This window comes from Sycon ciliatum, chromosome 1 (genome assembly GCF_964019385.1).
Source record: "Sycon ciliatum chromosome 1, ocSycCili1.1, whole genome shotgun sequence".
Lineage (NCBI taxonomy): Eukaryota > Metazoa > Porifera > Calcarea > Leucosolenida > Sycettidae > Sycon > Sycon ciliatum.
This window is the reverse complement of record NC_088643.1, coordinates 42,746,597-42,767,939: the sequence shown is the minus strand read 5'-3', so window position 1 is coordinate 42,767,939 and position 21,343 is coordinate 42,746,597. Positions and strand designations below refer to the sequence as shown.

Sequence of the window (21,343 nt, the reverse complement as noted above, 5' to 3'; positions counted from 1 at the left end):
TGAATCGACCACCAATGCACACCTGGTCTACACCACACAGAGTACATCGGCATAAAACGGCCAAGACAGTTACCTATGCACACCCTACACTTGCTGGGGTAACCAGTATAGACAGCACGCTGCTTTGATAGAAGCAGACACTAGATGCACTGGTACCTTGAAGTGAAATTGGAGTTACTTTACCAACCAGCCTCGGCTACTGAATACTGGGAACCCAGAGCCAACAGACATACCAACAATCTCAGCCATGAAAGCTATTATAGTAACGACACACTGGATTGTGGAGCCGAAACTAGTCCGACTTCCAAATGCTTTGGCAAGAAGGTAGCCTTCCGACAGGTTGGTTCACACACACACACACACACACACACACACACACACACACACACACACACACACACACACACACACACACACGCACATGCACACATAATAATGTTTGGCTACATGCGCACGTGCATGTGTGTGTATGTATGTATATAATATTATTATATACATACATATACACACATGCACGTGCGCATGCAGCCAAACACACATACACATACACACGCACACGTAAATCCCGTACACATATAAACACACACATGCAGGCAAAGTGCTGCATTGAATCGTCATTACCTTCTCGCATATGACTTTCAAGTTGCAGTGGCGTGCTTCCTTCAGTCGAAGTCACAGACACAAAGGACGACGAAGAGAGATGCCAAGCGTCAACACTTCCAGCGTCCTCTGCCACCATTGCCGCTGCCATTGCTGGTGCTGCTTCTGCTGCTGATGCTGCCACACCTGCATTATAGATTTGTTCAGGTGGAACTGAGGAGCGATGTGCTGTTGATACTGGCGTTGGAAGTGGATGCGACATTGCTGGTGCCGGCACATCGACAGACATGTGCCATCCAAACACGTCCGCTGATGGGACTGGCGCCATTGTTGCCTTTCTTGATGACGATTCTTGATCGGACAAAATCGGGCACCGGTTGCTGGACAGTACATTCACCTTTCTGCGGCCACATGCCATGTTCAGTGCCAGCATCATTCTTGCCTTGACTTCGGCAAATGCAGGATTATTACGATGCATGTTGATTTTAGTGCACAATGAAGTCTGCCGGCATTCTGTGAAGGCAACACAGAATAGCACGGACAGGTAATCTATTCAGTTCCCAAGCGGCTTGCGCTCATTCTGCAGGTTTATTGCTGCACAACAAAAATCTTCCGAAAAGCGGAGCAATCCCTCTACATTGCACTCAAACTTCACATAAGACAGCTATTCAACCCTAGGGTTGCGAGTAACCGTGATGGATCTATCGAATATCACTTTAGTAATCAGTGATTGTAACTTTACAACAATCTACTTCTGTACAGACACCGGTCTATAATCCAGACCGACCTGAATAAAATGCATGTACAGTCGCTCCATCACACAATGCTCCAGGGCAATGCAGCGCAGGAGCCGTGTGGCTTTTCACAAAAAGCCCACAGAAAATACAGTTCACAGCAAGGAAATCCGCCAGTACAGCGAAAATTGCTGCATGTATTGTATACACATACTACCTGGACCAATGAAGATCACTGACTTACGCTGAAGTTTGTCACTAAAACATGAGTCGCTTGAGTACAATGTGGCTGACTTCTGTTTCAGCTCGAAATTCTGCACCAAAAATCCGCACAGCTGAAGACAGCCTTTCAATTGAAGAATGGTCAGCTCTTGAGTGCAAAGAAGCTGCATGGCAACATAGATGGTCCCGCTCACAGATCGCAGCAATGCTTTGGTGCTTGTTGAGAGCTCTACAACATGACAGAATAGAGAAACAGATAGAGATAGAGATAAAGATAGATACTTACGGAGATGATGAATAGGGAGAAAGAGAGAGCTGCAGTTGAAGGGAGGGGGAGAGAGAGAGAGAGAGAGAGAGAGAGAGAGAGAGAGAGAGAGAGAGAAGGAGAGAGAGAGAGAAGGAGAGAGGGAGAGAAGGAGAGAGAGAGAGAGATAGAGATAGAGATAGAGAGAGAGAGAGAGAGAGAGAGAGAGAGAGAGAGAGAGAGAGAGAGAGAGAGAGAGAGAGAGGGAGAGAAAGAGAGAGGGAGAGAAGGAGAGAAAGAGAAGGTCAGCTATCCATCCAGATATTCGAAATCAACGGGAAAGCATTTGTGCGCAACATACAATGTACAATGCCCTTGATTTGATAGCGCTTGTTTGCCTCTCTCTCTTTTCAATCACACAGTCTGGTCCAGCAAAGGCCGGGTAAGAGCAGGTAGAACATAGTACTTTACCTTGTCCCAAGCGATCCCCCAGTCCTTGTGCATTACCATCATTGGCATCCTGCGAAGGTCGACTGCGGTCATCATCTGCATAGTAGTACGGGTACACCTTGACATTGGCCTTGCCTAACACCTCTTGCACAGCCGTGATCACCCTAGCTTTACTGCTGTCATCAACCATCCTAGCATTCATGATTGCAAACGCATCCGTTTGGTGACTTTCTGTACGCATTGAACATCCAAAATAGTTCAAAACTGATACATCATGTTAAAAAAAGGTTCTGTATACTAAGTCCATGAGAATTACTGGTGCTTACGCATAACTCTACTTGAAGTAAGTCACTTCTGTTCATCATCCACACCAAAAACTAAAATTAAGCGAGTGTTCATGCAGAAGTCATCATGGCTGAGTGCAGTAAAAATAAGTGAGAGCGAATACAGCGAATGTTGGTGTAATTCTACAAAACAGTTAACGGTTGTAGGCTGAGAAGTCCCTTGACCTACCTTTCTGCAAACTCTGTATCTCAGCATCACTGGTGACAAAGTCTTCAGGCATTGACAGGAGCTCTCTAAAGTCCTCACTCAAGATTAGATCAAGTTGAGAAGCTGCTTCCTCGTCCTCCTCTAGCGAATCCTTGCGGAGAAACAATGTTCCCTTGATGTCCATCTGCTGCTCACTGTTCTTTGCACTGGACCCTATGCCTAGATAGGGGAGTGAGCACCATAATAATACGAACAGTAGTCCACTGAAAGCCTGAGTAACATGTATACATGCTTCAATCAGCATCATTGTACTAGCCTATCTGGTGTTCACGGTCCTGCACAGGACTGCAGTCAGACATCAGCATGTGCAAGCAGGTGAAACATGGGCAACCTGGCCAGTATTTCTGGGATCGGTCAAAACTCGCCAAAAATAGGACAATTTTCACCAGGTTGCCAGTCTGGAATTTCTCAAAGCTGTTGATACTGGAACTTCCCCTACAGAGCAGGCCTAGAGTGGCTCAAAACACTCTCTAGTTCTATATTGGTTTACCCTTGGCTAATCTTACTTCATCAAGTTAGATTTTTATTTCCAGGGGTGAGGTTTCAGATTCTTGTAGAGCTCTGACACCATTCTTTTCACCATTCACACCACTTCTCCAGGGCATAACAGTCTGTTGGCAACACGCAGGGCAATGGCTTACCTGTGGGTGCTGGGCTATTCGCAGGCTCATTAGGTGACATCATCCTTGGACTTTTATTGTTGCGGTGTTCAGCCGACGCAGGATTTAAGCCGGTGTTTTGCTGCTGAACGTCCAAGAACCGTTCTCGGGGTGCGGTATCATCATGAGGACGAGCAATGGCCGAAATCACAGCTGCAGCTGTGCTACCAGTACTCCCACTGCCAGCAGCCGTATCACCAGCATTTGCAACTGAGGACATGGCTGCAGTTGTTGAAGAGTCCTCTCTGTTGGTCTGCGGTTGGCAGCCTAAACATCGAAACGGAAAAAAATGCACGGCTCCCTTGAGACTCAGTCAGATAGAGTTCTCCGCATCCGCAGGAACACCACACCCTCAAAGATGAAGGATCAAAGCGGTGGGAGGTGAGTAGACCAGACTCACCACAAAGTGGTCAAGGACATGCAGAAAGGTTTTATATTCACTACACGACAGGAAAGGGAGATACAGAGAGACCAAGAATGAGATGTTTGATGATCGTCCTTTGGTACGAAGCTCAGAGTTACAGTACACACTCCTTCCATTTTGTCCACAGTGAGAAAGAGAGAAAGGAAGAAACAATAAAGGGAGAGAGAGAGAGACAGACAGAGAGAGAGAGAGAGAGAGAGAGAGAGAGAGAGAGAGAGAGAGAGAGAGAGAGAGAGACAGAGAGAGAGAGAGAGAGAGAGAGAGAGAGAGAGAGAGTAAGTTACATTTATAAAGACAGGTAAGTCTAACAAATGAGGACTGAGACCTCTACAACAAGGTTTTCACGCCTGAAAGCAGGTGCATGATTTAGCAAGCAGGTTGTCAGTCTAGATTTTATGCGCAGATGGAGAAAAAATGCGCAGGATTTTTGTAATGAGATGAAAAGCAGAAATAATAAGAAAAGATGAAATGAAAGCCTGTTCACAACCCCGCCCAGCCTTGCGAACTGGGTATGGGAGAGAGGGGGGGGGGGGGGAGAGAGAGAGAGAGAGAGAGAGAGAGAGAGAGAGAGAGAGAGAGAGAGAGAGAGAGAGAGAGAGAGAGAGAGAGAGAGAGAGAGAGAGAGAGAGAGAGAGAGAGAGAGAGAGAGAGAGAGAGAAGAGAGAGAGAGAGAGAGAGAGAGAGAGAGAGAGAGAGAGAGAGACAGGGACAGGGACAGAGACAGAGAGACAGCCAGGCAGACAATATAAATCTGAAGAGAATATTGACTGTCTCAAAAATGAGCAGTGATAATCACGAAAGAGGCTTCCAGCCTTGTAAATACACTACCGTCTGAAATACACGCAGCTTTTAAGCTCGTTGCATACTATGCCGTGGTTGGCTATAAAAACCCTGCAATCACCACACAAAGTGGTCATTGGCTACCCCAGCCATGTATTGCTTGGAATAAAATAAATAAAAATAAATAAATGCCTCCTGCAATGTTTTAGCATACGGTATTCAATTACCATACACAATTCCGAGATGCATTGCATTTAGTTGTACGCGGTACATTTTCTGCAGGGTTTGTGATCTGTACCGTGCGATAACGCGTACATGCAGCTGTACGCATCTGTTGAGTGGGCTTTAAACTCTCATAAGGCTCTTGATGAGAGCGTGAGAAACTGGTCGTATCCTGGACGACGAGATGGACTTCATTCTAAAAATTAATGTGTGAGGGTCTGCGCTTTTTTTGTAAAAGGTAAAAAAAAGAACAAGAAAGAAGAAGACAAACTGAGAGCATGCAACACACTGTTTTAGTGTCCATGGAGTGCTTACCTGATTGAGGCTTCGCTTTGCCTCGTTCACTGATCGCCTCCTCGCCTGGTTGCCCAGTGGACTGGCCCTGAGCATTGTTTGGTGGCTTTGCGGGACTGGGCTTTGCTTGTGAGCTGTCTGTAGCCACATTGGTTGAACTGGGGCCTGCGTTCCTTTTTGTCTTGCGGTTCACAGAACCTAACTGGCCAAGGCGGTCTTGGTTTTGTCTCCTCTTTTCCTCATCTCTACCCCAGTCACTTTGACCAGACGAGTCTGCTGAACTTGCTGGGTGTGTTGTGCGTGGCATTTGCTTTTCCAGATATTGATCCCTTGGAGCTCGTTGGAAACTTTCCCTTGCTGGCCCCGGCCAACGATGTGCTCCATCTCCAGCCCCAGATGCATCCAGCAGGCCATGTTGACTTGCAGATGGATCTGGAAAAATGGACAATATGATGACGATGGATTGAACTATGGCATATGTGATAAAAGTACACCATCGCTGAATAATGGATCCATCAACTCCTCAGGTACACACAAACACACAACTGTGAATAGTGTGCATGGGAAATGCGGTGCGAGGACTGGGAGAATTAGCTCGAGAGTTGGGTCAATGAGCCTGCCTTTGTGGACAGCCACTTACCTGTTAGAGTTCTGTGAAACTCTCGTGTTACTGGATCCGCATGAGCTGATGGATTTGGGCAAGCTGTTGGACGCATTATGGGCTTCTCGACCACCATATCTTGCATAGAACAAGACCAATCACAGTACATCCAACAGATAAAAAGGAAGAAGCAAGTTACAAAACCCACTGAGCATGAATGTCTATATCAGGTGAAACAAACTTCCAACATGGGATGTGCTGTATTGAAGACTGAACAAAGACCCAGCCCCAGTTATCACATACGTGTCATTGTTTCTTGGGTAAATCTACTTGAAAAGTGGCTGTCAAGAAGCCAGCCTGATCGCTGGCCAGCATGAAGCTGGCCGGAACAGAGGTGTGAGTTTATCTGTAACCAACAGCTCAACCACTATCCTGCAGAATTCATTCCATGTCGCAGACAGCTGTGCAGTCGTGCTCAATACCCACAATCGATTTTGAGCTGCTTGACATGTATACTGTCATTAAGTAATGCATGTATGAGCCGTGTTCAATGCTTGTGACTCGGGTCTACCATGACTACAAAGGACAGTTTCCCCGTACGGCACTGAGCTGGGTAAGTTACACCAGGATTCCATTGTACTAGCGGAAGTGGACCTTCAGTATCACCACCAGGACAATATCGAAAATTGACTTCGCAAAGCTCACTGTGTCCATTAGACAAAGACGTCTCCTCCTCTCCCCTCCCCATACCCCTGCGCAGAGTGAGTAACTCAAGTTGATCTGGATAGGCAGAACTTCTGTACTGTATCATTTTCATGAGAAGTGCACCCCATGGCTGCAAGCATATAGACCTTCTTAAAATTCTCCATTACAATGCTGCAGAACGCTAAGTTCTCCCAAGCCTAGACTGATGTGTGTGTATGTGTGTGTGTGTGTGTGTGTGTGTGTGTGTGTGTGTGTGTGTGTGTGTGTGTGTGTGTGTGTGTGTGTGTGTGTGCGTGTGCGTGAGTTTATGTGTATGTGTGTGTGTGGGGGGGGGGGGCATATTTGTGCATGTGTGCGCGGGCTACACCCTCTGTAGGATTATGCAGGTTTGAGAGTAATGTCATACCATTGTGTACTTCAGTCATAGACTTGGTACTGGACTGGGCGGCTTGAGACGGCGCTGCACGTCTGACAGGTTGATAGTGGGAACGATATTTGCGCTCCCTCAAACCAGCCCCTTGCCGTTTCTCTGCGGCCATTCGGTCGGCTAGAACAAACAGTAAGAAAGAGCAGACATGCTGCTTGTGTGCATCGCGAATGACCAGACACAGACGAATATTAGCTTGACGGTGTATGTGCCTGTTTAGTCAAATGTTATATTATTTTACAAACTTCCACTGCCAATACCGGACGTTGACATGGAACTTCCACCCCGAATTCAGTTACAGATCTAGTGTACTCGACTCACATGCCATATAATTATATGTAGAATGTGATTGTAACAACACAAAAACATCTTTAATCACGTAATAAAAAAATAAGTTGACGTTCATGGGACTTTATGACATCACAATACCTCCCAGTGCAACACCAGTAGAGCATGAAGTATTATACACTAACAAGTAGCAAGTACCCACCTTTTATTTGCAGTTTGTTCTCCAGGAACTTTGCGGCATGCTTATGAGCATCCAGGGTGGAACTCTTCACTGCTCGGTAGAACTGATTGAAAGCTTGGGGTCCGAGACGAGGCAGTTCACGCAGCAGGCGTTTGGCCTAGGGTTCAATCAAGCAAAACGGACAAGGATGAATTCTCTGTATTATCACTCCTTCTCTCTCTCCCCCCCCCCCCTCTCTCTCTCTCTCTCTCTCTCTCTCTCTCTCTCTCTCTCTCTCTCTCTCTCTCTCTCTCTCTCTCTCTCTCTCTCTCTCTCTCTCTCTCTCTCTCTCTCTCTCTCTCTCTCTTCTCTCTCTCTCTCTCTCTCTCTCTCTCTCTCTCTCTCTGCCGTTGTCTGTCCCTCTCTTTCTCCCCCTACCCCAACACCTCTGTTCTCCCTCTCTAAGGATCACTGTAGTGCAGACCTAAACTGGATCATACGGTATCCATATATATTATTATTATTATTATTCCACAATCACGATGACATAGTGCCAATAAGCATGTGATGCGGGCGATTTTAACCAGCCATGGTGTATGTTACCCGTAAAACACTCCTGACGGTCTCTGGGCTATATGTATCTATTATTGCACGATTAAAGAGGTCAATATATTTCATATATTGACCGATTATGAGGGCAATAATAGATTTATCACGACATAGCATACCTAAACTGTTTTTAGCTTTGTTTATAGGAAGAAAGGAATACAATAGTACATACATAGTATGTACATAATAATTATGCCGTTTACATTGGACATTACTTCTCTGTAAACCAAAGTTTTCAGTTGTCACTTGTAGTATGTTCCCTAAGTTCTTTGACTGAGAATCTGACAGTTTGGGTTCAAGTCCCAGCATTTGGCTTAAGATTTTTCTTCTTTCATTTCTGAATTTTTTCTCAGTTGAGGAAAAAGTTCTAAGTCCTCGGGCTAAGTGCAAGTGGTCAATAATAAGTGGTCAATATAAGCGGTCAATATATGCTGATATTTGACCGCTTAGAGATCACAAGTTTCTGTGGGGGTCAATAATAAGGGGCCGTCCAAGGTTACCAATAATATTTTCAAAACGAAAAGTTTTCGTTTGGGGGTGGGTGGGTTTGATGGAGTTTCGTTTTGATAATAATTATTGAATGCAGATGGAGAATGTCCGGTTACTTTTGTGTGTCGAAAATTGACATCAATATTTTATTGGAATTCGTTTTACCTGCAGAAAAGATGGGTGGGTGGGTGGGGGCTGAGAAAATACTAAAACGTTTTGTTTTGTAAAAACAATCGGTAACCCCGGACGGCCCCTAAGAGAGTGACAAATGGCTATACGCCAACTTCAATTAAAAATTATCCAAAAATTCAAGAAAGTCCCATGTTCAGGAATGAAGTCGCTCTAGACTAAACAAAGCTTATATACCGTAATGTCGCGTACTAAAGCCGTGCTTATTCAGCGGCTGTAGAAGCCGATGTCAGCGCTAGGCTTCTATTCAAGTCAGGCTTCTATTTATTATTAGTATTATTATTTTAGGGATTCCCCAAAGGCCGAAGCCTAAATCAAGGGGGTCTCCGAGAATAAATATACGTGTATAATGCGTGTACAATAGGGTGCAATTCTTACACAAGGGAATGGTCTCAAACTGCGGAGAGTGCTCAATGCAAGCGAGGCAGAGCTTCATCACACACAAGCGGAAAAACCGTCAGAGATCAAATTCCATTACACAGTGTTTCACCGTTCAAGCAACGGATCATCAGATGGATAATCAAACAAAGTATGATACACTGGTTATATACTCAGAAGGTGTGAACTCCGTCACTATGGAGTGTGAAAATTATCATTATGTCGGGTCCCGGATGTGACAAGTCCATTTTTCATGATGCATTGTACAGAGTGCCTAGGTGCTAGATGAGGGTGATGATATTGCGGGGTGTGACCAGCCCATTTTCATGATGCATTGCACAGAGTGCCTAGGGAAAGGTGATAGCGCAGAGTGGTGCCATGCCAGGTAACAGATATAGAGGCGCTACCAAGGCCATAGAATAATCACTGTCCTTATGTGATGGGCACAAAATTTGATAGGACATACTTGCTTTCGTGCCTGCATTTTGACACAATCTCATTTCGCTTGTTTAGCCTAGTGCGGGCGTCGGTTTCGAGGATGTGATACTTCTCGGTAGTGCAGAGGCCACATCTCTTGGACGTGTTATCGAACGAGGTGGCCCTGTCGCGGATCTTCCAGTCAATGACGTACTGTCTGTTGTCCCGCTTCATCGACCAAACATGCTTTGACAACTCGGTGGAATTCTCATAGCGGTCATGCCTGAGCGTAGTCAAATGGTTGGAGTAGCGAGCTTTGAAAGGCGGCGCAGACATGCCGGTATAGACCTTGTCGTTACGGGTGTCGTCCGACACCATGGCCTGGTAGATGACGTTGTCCGCCTGGCACTTTCCTTTGAGTGGACACGAGTTCTTGATCCTGCAGTTGCAGTCCTTGTCCGGTGTTGGTGGGTGCAACACTCTCTTGTTGTGGGCCTTAATGAGTCGGGCAATATTCGGCATGCAGCTATATGCGATCTTCACAGTGTTCCTGTTGAATAATTTGTGCACCTTGCTGCCCTTAGGGCAGCCCTTGCTGCTCTTAGGGCAGTGATTATTCTATGGCCTTGGTAGCGCCTCTATATCTGTTACCTGGCATGGCACCACTCTGCGCTATCACCTTTCTCTAGGCACTCTGTGCAATGCATCATGAAAATGGGCTGGTCACACCCCGCAATATCATCACCCTCATCTAGCACCTAGGCACTCTGTACAATGCATCATGAAAAATGGACTTGTCACATCCGGGACCCGACATAATGATAATTTTCACACTCCATAGTGACGGAGTTCACACCTTCTGAATATATAACCAGTGTATCATACTTTGTTTGATCATCCATCTGATGATCCGTTGCTTGAACGGTGAAACACTGTGTAATGGAATTTGATCTCTGACGGGTTTTCCGCTTGTGGGTGCAATTCTTAAAAGGTAGAAAATATTAAGATAAAAAAAAAGCTTCCGTGGAGATAAAAATGTAATCAACGCAATAAATAGAGTAAGCTGCGCACTCAGTACAAACACCATAAGCAAAACTTAAAAGATTAATGTGAAGAGGTTAATTAAGAAGTCTGAGTAAAAGCAAGCGAAAAGGGTACTGGTAAAGAAGGGGGGTAATCAGGAAGTGAGAAAACCTCGAGGATGGAATCTATACCTGTGGAAATGGGACTTAACGTGCCGGGTAAATACACCACGGGTTTCAGATATCCTAATCTCGGTAGGCAGGGAGTTCCACGTGGCGATCATGGAATGTAGTAGAGTGGATCGGAACCAGGGACCAGTGTGAGTGGGCAGGAGGTAAAAGTGAGGACGTCGTGCACTCTTGGATAGAACTAGTATGTTGAAATTATTGAGGGTTTCCGGGTATTGGCGGGTGAAATGGTAAAACAGTTTGAGGCAATGTATATGCCGCCGCCGCGCAAGACTTTCCCACTCAGCAGCTTCAAACACGTTCTCCATGCCATGAGGAATGGGCACTTTCCGACGGTGTAAATACTGCCTGGCCACGCGTGCTTGCAATCGTTTCAAAGTGTCAATATTTCCTGCGGTCAGTTTGTTATTCCACAGAGGTGAAGCATACTCGATGGAGGGACGGACGTATCCTTTGTAGAGGCGGGCAATGAGAGCAGGGGTCAGATTGGGTGATATGTAGGATAGCAGAACAACGCGACGACGGAAGTTTGAGGTGACACTATTGATGTGGGTCTGGAAAGACAGGCGGGGGATCCAGGGTGATTCCTAGATGGCGGTGGGTAGTCGAGGGACATAGGTCTGCAGCATCCATTTGAACCTTGTATCTCTATGTACATGTATGTCAATGCTAAAGCAGGCCTGTGTGCTGACAGTGTATCTTATAAATACAGCATTTGGCCAAAAAAGCTGTGATGTCTGTGAGAAATATCATGAGAGTGCGTGCTAAAGTGTTGCAAGTGGTAAGCGTTCAGTTGAATACCGTACTCATGCAATTAAAATGCCCCTGGGATACTTATTTTTTTGCAAAGTCCATCAGAGACGGGGCACTGTTCAAGAGACGGTACTATTATTTTCAATGCTGCTACGAGCACAAACATAGAAGGCGAAGAAGAATAGAGTCTAAAGGTGACTATAAACTGCCGCGACTCAACAGAAACTGCAAGAAGAATGTGATCGTGAATCCACCAGTGCAATAACGTCGACAGGAAAATTAGCAAAACAACATCAAACAAAAAAATGGGGGGCGGGGGACTATTCAATAGAGAGTTTTATTTTTTCATTGGGTCTCAGCGACAGGGCATTGGGTCTCAGAGACAGGGGCACAATACAAGATAGGGCTCTAATCGCGCCACTACCGTAATCATCATAGTAAACACACAAAACAGATGGATTATTATTATTATTATACACTTGTTCGCGTTGACATCACCAAGCAAGCTTGGCTAGTCTTCGCATACGCCAAATGAACAAAAGAAATGAGGAACGAGCGAGGCCAATGAGGTGAACACACGTGTGCAACTGCAGAACAGGCAAAAGGAATAGACATGTAATAAGTCCTAAAAACACACGACATGTCAACTATTTACTTCAACAAATAGAACTGGAAACGGATGAATACAGGAATCATGACAGCTGACGGTACATAGTGGCAAAGCGACATAACACGAAAGAAAGACCACGACCACCACTACCAGCAGCAGCAGCAGCAGCAGCAGCAGCAGCACCACCACCACCAATATCAGCGCCAACACCAGCGCCACCAACACCCGCACCACCAACAGCAATAAGGTGTTGGTTTTCTTACATTCTTTCTCGTGTTCTCTTTCTCTGTTGGTCAAAGTGGTTTTTGCTAACATGTACTTGAGTAGGTGTTGTTGCTAGTGTTAGTGACAGTGCTTATGCTACCGGCATGTAGATATTGCCTCATACAATTATATAATTATTCAAGTGAAATTCTACCACATGCAACACATTTAAGCACGCACTCTCATGATATTTCTCACAGCCATCACACGTTTTGGCCACATGCTGTGTTTGAATTTGTTACATATTAAAATAATATTTTTTCGTCTAGAGCGACTTCATTCGTGAACATGGGTCTTGCCCGAACATTTTGGAAAATTTTATTCTTTAAAATTGATGAGTGTTGCCCAAGGTCCTCTGAGAGTAGTGTGAGGGTGCATGGATACTGGATAGTAGTGGATGCGGCAACAGTGGAGTCTTCGCATCTTGGGAATTGGATCATCAGGTACGTCAGGAATATATGAAAACGATTTGAGACGAATCTAGAGGGGGATGGTACAGAGTATGACGTGCAAATATTTTAAGAAAGTCTTGGCTCCATATCTGCAACAATGCAGAGAATTGACTGGCAAATCAATTAGTCCTGCAAAAACAGTCATCTTTTTTTTATTTTAAACACATGCACTAATGCTATGTTTCAATTTCGTTCTTCTAATCTTCCTTTATCATACCAACATCCCGAACAAACAAACCACTACTGCTGAGCAAAAGGGCCCGAAGGACAACAACAGTTTGAGCTCTCTAAACTACCTGGATATGCACTGCATGCCCGTCACTGAGCTATAAGTACGACACAGAGCCAGCATGCGCATTGTTATGGGAACCTTCCAACTGCATGCCACATCCAGAACCGGCACAGGCAGGCGAATCAGTCCCAAACAGCATGCACAGCAGTGTTCAGAAGAGCGTAAATTGCAAGCGGATGCCCAAAGACAAAAGGGCATGGCTAGGTAAGGACACGCAGCCAGAGTGCTGGAAGCACCCCCATCATAGTATGCTGCCCCAACACATCCATTAGAACCAGTCTGGTAGGATTCGGTGTAACACTGGCAAACATCTAAGTGATGAAACATGTTTCTTCAACGGCGATGATGAGAATGACAACAGAAATGCAACGTAATCTGTGAGAGAACGACAGTGACGTTTCCCTATGTCTTACTTGGTCTTCAGAGGAGCGCTCCTCCTTTCCATTGCTCTCAATGAGCTCCCGAAGACGAATCGGAATGATATCAGTCTCATACAGGCGGTCAAGAATATCTACCTCAGGGTGAATAATCATGACCAGCTTGGAGTACTCCTCCTTCAAGATGTCCACTCGCCAATCCCATGAATTTGCACACCTGCTGAAATCTTCATATTGGGCAAGCATCTTGAGACTGGAATGGCCTGGCACACCTGGACGGAAGACAAACCACAGGCAGCAAGTATCTACTCGTCAGCTTATAGGAAGTTTGGCAAATGCGATCAGAGAAAATATACTCGCATCTCAAAGTTGTTGAGTTTCCATGGGAATACTTCTGTTTTGCCAGTTTTCGTGGAAACAGTGACGCCATATGCCAGATCTCTCATCCTTCCTATTGAAACATATGATATAATTATATCCATAACTGTGAGACTTCTAATTTTAAGCAGGCGTGCCCAGTTTGAGGTTCGAATGTCACCAGAGGTGCCAACCGGGTCTATGTTGCGTATTAGGACTTCTGATTCAAGTTTCCGTGTTTTGCAGTGGTTTCAAGTTTCCGTGTTTTGCAGTGGTTTCAAGTTTCTGTGTTTTGCAGTGGTTTCAAGTTTCTGTGTTTTGCAGTGGTTTCAAGTTTCTGGGTTTTGCAGTGGGTTTTTGCGCACTGCCAATGTACATGTGCTACCACTGCATGCCGTCGTGTACATGCAGTACATTGCTGCAGTGTCTGTACATGCAGTACATTGCTGCAGTGTCTTTTTGGCACTCACCGGCATGTCAGTGACTGTATTTGTGGATCGAGTACGGGACTGTGTTTGAAATCGTTTGATTGGGAATAAAGGTCGAATGCTGTATTTCAGCTTCCGCGGACCAAGACCATTGAGTACGGGACCGTGTTTGAAATCGTTTGATTGGGAATAAAGGTCGAATGCTGTATTTCAGCCTCCGCAGACTAAGACCATTGAGTACCGGACCGTGTTTGAAATCGTTTGATTGGGAATAAAGGTCGTATGCTGTACTTCAGCTTCCGCGGACCAAGACCATTCGATTCAGCGTCCAGGATACTAAGGATTCTGGGAGTTTCATGTTCATACGTGCTTAGTTACTAAGAACGAAGTGACGCTTTCAGTTAAATTTTCCACCCAAATCCAAATCTAGTGCTAATAGTGGGGCTCACTCACACAGCTAGGGGGGGGGGGGCAAGTTCGATTGGGAATAGGAGGAAGGGAACGTCTCAGCTTCCTCGGACCAAGACTATTCAACTTAGCACTCCGAGGACTACAGCTGGTGAAATTTTGATTGTAACCATACTTCCCCTCTAGTAATAATGAGGCTAACAGCAGACATACCGGCTTAGGCCAATGACATTATGAGAACATTGCCGCTACAATGTAGTGACTCGGACTTACTGGTAGGGTTCACAAGACGTGTTCCACCTTCAGGAAAGCATAACGCTACTTAGCACGCACTGCCAGAGATCTACCAAGGGAGTGGTAAAAAGCGGATGCTCCTCCTTGATCCACACCGATTTCATCGGACGTGTTCCACCAGCGCTACCACGCTGCTGAACAGAGGCTAGCCTCTAGACACTGGTACGGTGCAAAGCGCACAACAGCGTCCATTCAGTGCAGCAGCCACAACAGCACCAAAAAAGACTGAACACGACTGATCACACAGCATGGGGATGTGTTCCCAAAAATAAGTTCAAGAAAATTGACCAAAACTAATACAAACAAGAACACGATAAGCAACAAAACGCACAGGAGAGAAGCGAGAAATCAAGCAGCCACAACAGCGGCCAGGGATAACACAAAAACAAAGCGAGCACGCACAAACGTATAGACTCAGCTTGCTCTACATGGCATCGAGACTTTTACTGTTTTACTAGAGCCTAGCTTGTCCGGAGCGTTGCTCCTCATTCCTCTTGCAGCTTGATGTGACTTTTTGTGAGTGTGTAGTCTGTAGACTGACTGTGTCATGTAGATTGTACTACAGTAACATGATTGTGTACTTGTTGTAGATCTACTGTAGTTGTAGACTGTAGAACCATCACTCATGTGGACCTACACTCTGGCTACAGCCAACACACACGTCAGTACATAATACATAACTGAGTAGATCTACCACAGGCACAGTACCAGGGAGGTTTTCAGGACAGACTCAGTGGTGCAGACCATGGTTTTTTTCTTTTGTCGCTGGCATCGGGCTGGTCCCTGGGAAACCCCACCAGCCACCACTTGCACTGCACCATGTACCAGCACTGCAGCCCAGTTCTGCGTGAGTCATGACGTAAGCCTACGGCTACGCACGCTCGCGCAGTCGCGCACTCGCGCAGTCTAGTCTAGTCGAGTCGATCGCGCACTAGAAGTACCGTACTGGCAATATATGTTGCCGCGTAACGCGTAACGCAGGGGGGTGCGGCGTAACGCGCGACCAGGCTAGTGCGACAAATTTTCGTTGACTTCGTAACGCGCGTCCGGCGGGGTGCGCGTGCGGCGATCTTTTCATTGCAGTTTGCACTGCAAAAAAAAGGCTGAAAACTGTGAAAGCACGTGTACCGCGTGGTGAAAAGTTCAAAACTGGACGCAGCAGGAAGTCCTGACAGCAGCAGCAGCAGTGATCATGGTGATCACTAATGATAGCCACGGTGACTTTGTAATAATTATGTTGTACACTCATTAAGGTGGCAGTCTGGGTTCAGAGGGTCAAAAAACAAAGTTTCGATTTTCTGTATTTTTTCACTGGCAGCGTCTTGTGTATGGTCCAAAGGGTTTATCCTGAAAATTTGAGCGTAATCGGGTGCTTCCTTCCGGAGATATAGCCGCGCAAAGTCTGCACAATTGTTTTTGAAATACTGAAATATCAGCAAATTTCTACAAAATTTAGGTTTGCACACTATTCCGATTTTTACCGTCAATCTTTGAGCGATTTCATTAAAATTTTCAGGAGCGACTCCTGGTACTCCTCTGCGCTGCAGACTGACAGCCGCGCACGATGTTTGTCACCATGGCAACCAAGATAACTTTTGCGCATGCGCAAATTCAAAAAAAATTCAAATTTCGACTCTCATGATCTCAGCTGATCGCTCTGCTGTTGAAACTAGTTACTTTTGGAGTAATTGTTTTGGAGTAATTGTTTCTTGGAGCTAACCCCTTCGTTGGCTACTATGGGGAAGTCTAGAGCCAAGGGAAAGCCCGGACGATCTAAGAAAAGGAAAAGAACGTTCTATGGAGTGTCTCAGGCGCCGAAGGCTCCCTCTGGTAAAATTTCGCCTGCAGAACAAATTCCTGACTTGCCACTGTCTGATGACGACCTTGAAGTGTCAGCTGAAGCCACGTCTTCAAGCAGCGATAGTGATGGAAGTGGCGGTGAAGTCGACAGCAGTTCCTCCGACAGTGACTTGGATGAAGAGTGTGAGGAAGGGGCGCATGGATTTCGCCTGATTGATCTCGAGTGCCTTCAGCAGCTTTTGTCAGCTGCAGTTTGTTGCAGTGGCTGTAATGGCGCAGTCACGATCAGCGAATCGCAACGGGGAGGCCTTGCATCATGCCTGGAGCTTTCCTGTGTTAACTGCGGCGACATAGCAAGCGAATTTATGTCCAAGAAGTTCAATCGGGTCTGGGAGGTGCACAGACGAGCAGTATTCGGAATGCGACTGATTGGCCGTGGACGTCAATCAATGGTAAAGCTGGCGGGTGCACTGAATATGCCATCACCTATGAGTCGGTCGACATTTTACAGCCATGCTAAAGGCCTGCATTCCGCGTCCAAGAGCGTCGCTGAGCGTAGCATGACTGAGGCAGCTGAGAAAGCAGTGTCCGCAGCAGATGGGGGTAGCGATATCGCTGCTTCCTATGACGGTACCTGGATGCGCCGAGGATTCGCATCGCTCTTCGGAGCCTTCACTATAATTGCATATGATGTCGGCAAAGTGGTGGACTGCGAAGTGCTTTCAAAGTTTTGCCACAAGTGCACGCACTTGGCGTCTAGAAAAGAGAAGGGAGAGCTAACCAAAGATGACTATGATCGACAGATTGCCGAACACGATTCCTCAGTCAACACCACTGTATCAGCTCCTGCCATGGAGAGTGCAGCCGCCAAGACTCTGTGGGCCAGGTCCTTTGAGAGCCGCAAGCTGAGGTACACCACCTACATTGGTGATGGAGATACCAAGAGTTTTAAGGCTGTGCGTGACGCTTGTCCGTATGGGCCCGAGGTGCCTGTAGTCAAGGAGGAATGTGTCGGCCACGTTCAAAAACGCATCGGTACCAGCCTAAGAAAGCTGAAGAAAAACCTTGCGGGCAAGAAGCTTGCTGATGGGCGCACTATAGGCGGACGTGGTCGCCTCACGGATGCCATGATCAACAAGCTGCAAGCCTACTATGGCATGGCTGTGCGGAACAACAGCGGAGACTTGCAAGCCATGGCCAGGGCCATATGGGCATCCCTCATGCATCGTGCATCCAGCGACAGTAAACCTCAGCACCAGTATTGTCCGCCTGGAATTAACAGCTGGTGTAGATGGCAGCAGCAACAGGCAGGTGGTGATGTCTACGCCCACCACAATATCCTGCCAGAGGCAGTATGGAAGGAACTGAAGCCGGTCTACATTCGGTTGTCCGACCGGAGTTTGCTCGAGCGCTGCCAGAAGGGTGCTACGCAGAATCGCAACGAAGCGTTCAATGGACTCGTGTGGCAGTTGTGTCCAAAGACAGGCTTTGCATCCGCTCCCACTGTCCAGATGTGCGTCTACCTGGCCGTGGCCTGGTTCAATGATGGAGGTGTGGCAGTGAAACGCGTTCTGGACGAGATGGGCCTCCCTACTGGATACCATACGACACGTCTCATCAAGCTGCTAGACCGTGAGAGACAGGCACATGCTGCCAGAAAGAAGTCAGAAGAAGGGAAGAGGTCACGAAAGAAGCGAAGGAGGATCAGGAAGGGCATCCAGGATGAGCAGCAAGAGGAAGAAGGTTTGACATATGAAGCTGGTGGCTTCGACTAAGTTCTAGTAAGTTCTAGTTGGACAGACATACCTCCATCTGTACTTGCACAGAGCACTTTTTTTCTCCATTTTCCACTGAGTCCCGTACCTCTTAGACAGCGTAGCAAAGAACCTGTAAGTCACAGACCCCATAAACCATACATTTTTGGAAACTGTGAGCATTTATCAAGGTGCTAAGTGTCATGGATTTTTATATTTGTCTAGTAGCTTTGAGTAAAGTGCTACTGATCGAGGACCTAAATTTTGCGCGATTGCATGATTTTTGTTTGACAGCTTGAGTACTTTGTTCTGAATATGATTTCAAAATTCCGCTCCACTCAGCACCTAGGTATATGTGAAGGAAATCCTGTGGAGCACTCAGTTTCTACCCAGCTTCTTTCTGCGTTTGCATATTGCGTCTAAGGTATTGGTGGTACGGCATAATCGCAGATTTGACTATTGTGCCTGCGGATTCCCATGTGTGAGCTTGATTTATACTTCATTGGACTTAGTGAAATACACTGGGTATGTGGTCAAGATTTGAGCAAAATTCATCAATTATTATGGAAGTTACGGCTGTGTTCATGCGGTCGGGCCGCGAACCCAGACTGCCACCTTAACTGTGTGAGTGACAGTAGTTTTTGGAGGAAGCGCTCTTCCCCTATGTCACTTTCCTTTTGATGATCTTTTTGTGAACAGATCACTCTGATAGTTAAAATATACAGTCTTCTATTGATATCGTTGTCGCCCTTTGCCGTCGGGTTTGTAACAGTTGGATAGCAACTGAATTTCTGTGCCTTCAATGTGGATGAAAAGAAAAAAATGATGCGGTAAAAGCAAAAAAATGATGCGGCAATAGCAAAAAAAGTGATGCGGCAATAGCAAAAAAAGGACTGCGGCAATATAGAAACCTATGTAACGGCTCCTGTGCGACTTTGGATGTAACGCCCTGCGTGCGGCAAACATGTGCCAATGTAACGCTTCATGGCCTCACTGCGGCAACATATATTGCCAGTACGGTAGTAGCACTCGGTCTACTACTAGTACTAGTACATGTACTACCGTACTGGCAATATATGTTGCCGCGTAACGCGTAACGCAGGGGGGTGCGGCGTAACGCGCGACCAGGCTAGTGCGACAAATTTTCGTTGAGTTCGTAACGCGCGTCAGGCGGGGTGCGGCGATCTTTTCATTGCAGTTTGCACTGCAAAGGCTGAAAACTGTGAAAGCACGTGTACCGCGTGGCAAAAAAAGGACTGCGGCAATATAGAAACCTGTGTAACGGCTCCTGTGCGACTTTGCATGTAACGCCCTGCGTGCGGCAAACATGTGCCAATGTAACGCTTCATGGCCTCACTGCGGCAACATATATTGCCAGTACGGTAGTACTAGTAGTACGGTGTAGTAGTCACAGTACAATGTAGTACACAAGAGTACATGAGGACGCGCCGTGCCTCATTTGGAGACAGTCATATCCTTGCACCACGCATGCACCATAATTATACAGTCGACGTCATGTCATGAGACGTCAGTCACTGCACATCCTTCGCGTCAAAACAACATTCAACAACGATTTTGCACGGACAAACCAGTACAGTACTTGCGATGCATTCCGGATACAGTACAATCGTCATGCAATACGGAGGATTAGCAAGACGAAATTTGCGTTCGCGTTCGCTCTCTCCAAGGAAAGTCGAACTCAGTGACGGAATTCGCGTTATGAGAAGGATTAGCAGACAGCACTTGCACTTGCATGACGTTGACACGACGTACATTGCGTACAGACACTACAGCGTGGTAAATTTATGACTGCCCTGACGTGACACGAATCCGCGATTCGTGTTCGGACTACTTTTCCGAACGAAAAATGCGAAAGTACGCAATCCAGTTCGCGAACTGAAAAATGTTTGCGAACGCGAACGCGAATTTCGTCTTGCTAATCCTCCGTAATATCTCAAAATTCATGGCATAGGAATACCCTGTGCACATCAGTGTTACCATAATTAATTATCCTACAATACCCAGTAGCCCACCACTGAGGACCTAACCAGGGTCCAGATTCTACCGTGGCATACCACCCCAGCACACAACCGCATACACAGTCACGCATGCACGCACACACACACACACACGCACGCACACACACACCATGTACATACACACATGCACATACACACACACACGCCTACATGCAAGCACATGCTAGTAGCTAATTCGATGTCTGCATTACTGTTTTTTACGTCTTCATGGTGCACCGTGCTCATAGTGCCACAGAGGAGCCATCGTGACATCTGCAGTGTACGTGTAATCAGGGAGTCGGAAAATATTTTACGACTCCCTGGTGTACATTGTATTTTGGGAAATCTCATGCAAAATGTGCATGCTCCGAGGCGTACAGACACACCACAAATGCAGATACATGTACACACACCATGTACCATGTACCATGTATACGCCCGTCGCAAGAGAAGCACGCAAATCTGCAAATGCACTGGGTGTGCACCCACAGATTTTCTCTTTATAGCAACGATAGCGGATCTGATTCTGATTGAAACAGATCAAGACAAGCGCCAGATAATCCACACAACTGGCGAAGCCATGTAAATCGACCCCCCAATGCACACCTGGTCTACACCACACGGAGTACATCGGAATAGGACGGCCACACACACGCACGCACACGCACACACACACACACACACACACACACACACACGCACACACACAATACAATACAATATGCCCATTGCCCATCCGGAGATCATAGCAGGTCCCGAAGGGACCAACAGTGTTCAAGTCACGAGCAGAATCGGGACACACACACACACACACACACACACACACACACACACACACACACACACACGTGCACATTGTTTGGTACAGCGCCCGAGATACG

At 46.4% G+C, this 21,343-nt stretch overlaps 1 protein-coding gene across 2 annotated transcripts in view; it reads right to left on the bottom strand.

The window, feature by feature from the left end:
- Nucleotides 1-15,363, bottom strand: part of LOC135827099 (uncharacterized) — a 25,869-nt gene extending 10,506 nt beyond the window's left edge. The window contains exons 1-11 of one of the 2 annotated variants that reach the window (XM_065339628.1): nucleotides 14,870-15,363; nucleotides 13,440-13,675; nucleotides 7,405-7,540; nucleotides 6,894-7,034; nucleotides 5,822-5,920; nucleotides 5,203-5,613; nucleotides 3,444-3,728; nucleotides 2,764-2,961; nucleotides 2,272-2,481; nucleotides 1,579-1,785; nucleotides 622-1,113 (exon numbers count right to left, since the gene is read on the bottom strand). In XM_065339628.1, coding sequence (XP_065195700.1) covers nucleotides 622-1,113; nucleotides 1,579-1,785; nucleotides 2,272-2,481; nucleotides 2,764-2,961; nucleotides 3,444-3,728; nucleotides 5,203-5,613; nucleotides 5,822-5,920; nucleotides 6,894-7,034; nucleotides 7,405-7,540; nucleotides 13,440-13,649 — 2,389 coding nt within the window. In that variant the 5' untranslated portion in view covers nucleotides 13,650-13,675; nucleotides 14,870-15,363. The remainder of the gene's footprint in view (nucleotides 1-621; nucleotides 1,114-1,578; nucleotides 1,786-2,271; nucleotides 2,482-2,763; nucleotides 2,962-3,443; nucleotides 3,729-5,202; nucleotides 5,614-5,821; nucleotides 5,921-6,893; nucleotides 7,035-7,404; nucleotides 7,541-13,439; nucleotides 13,676-14,869) is intronic. The other variant, XM_065339623.1, reaches the window with a different exon arrangement.
- Nucleotides 15,364-21,343: the final 5,980 nt, after the last annotated feature.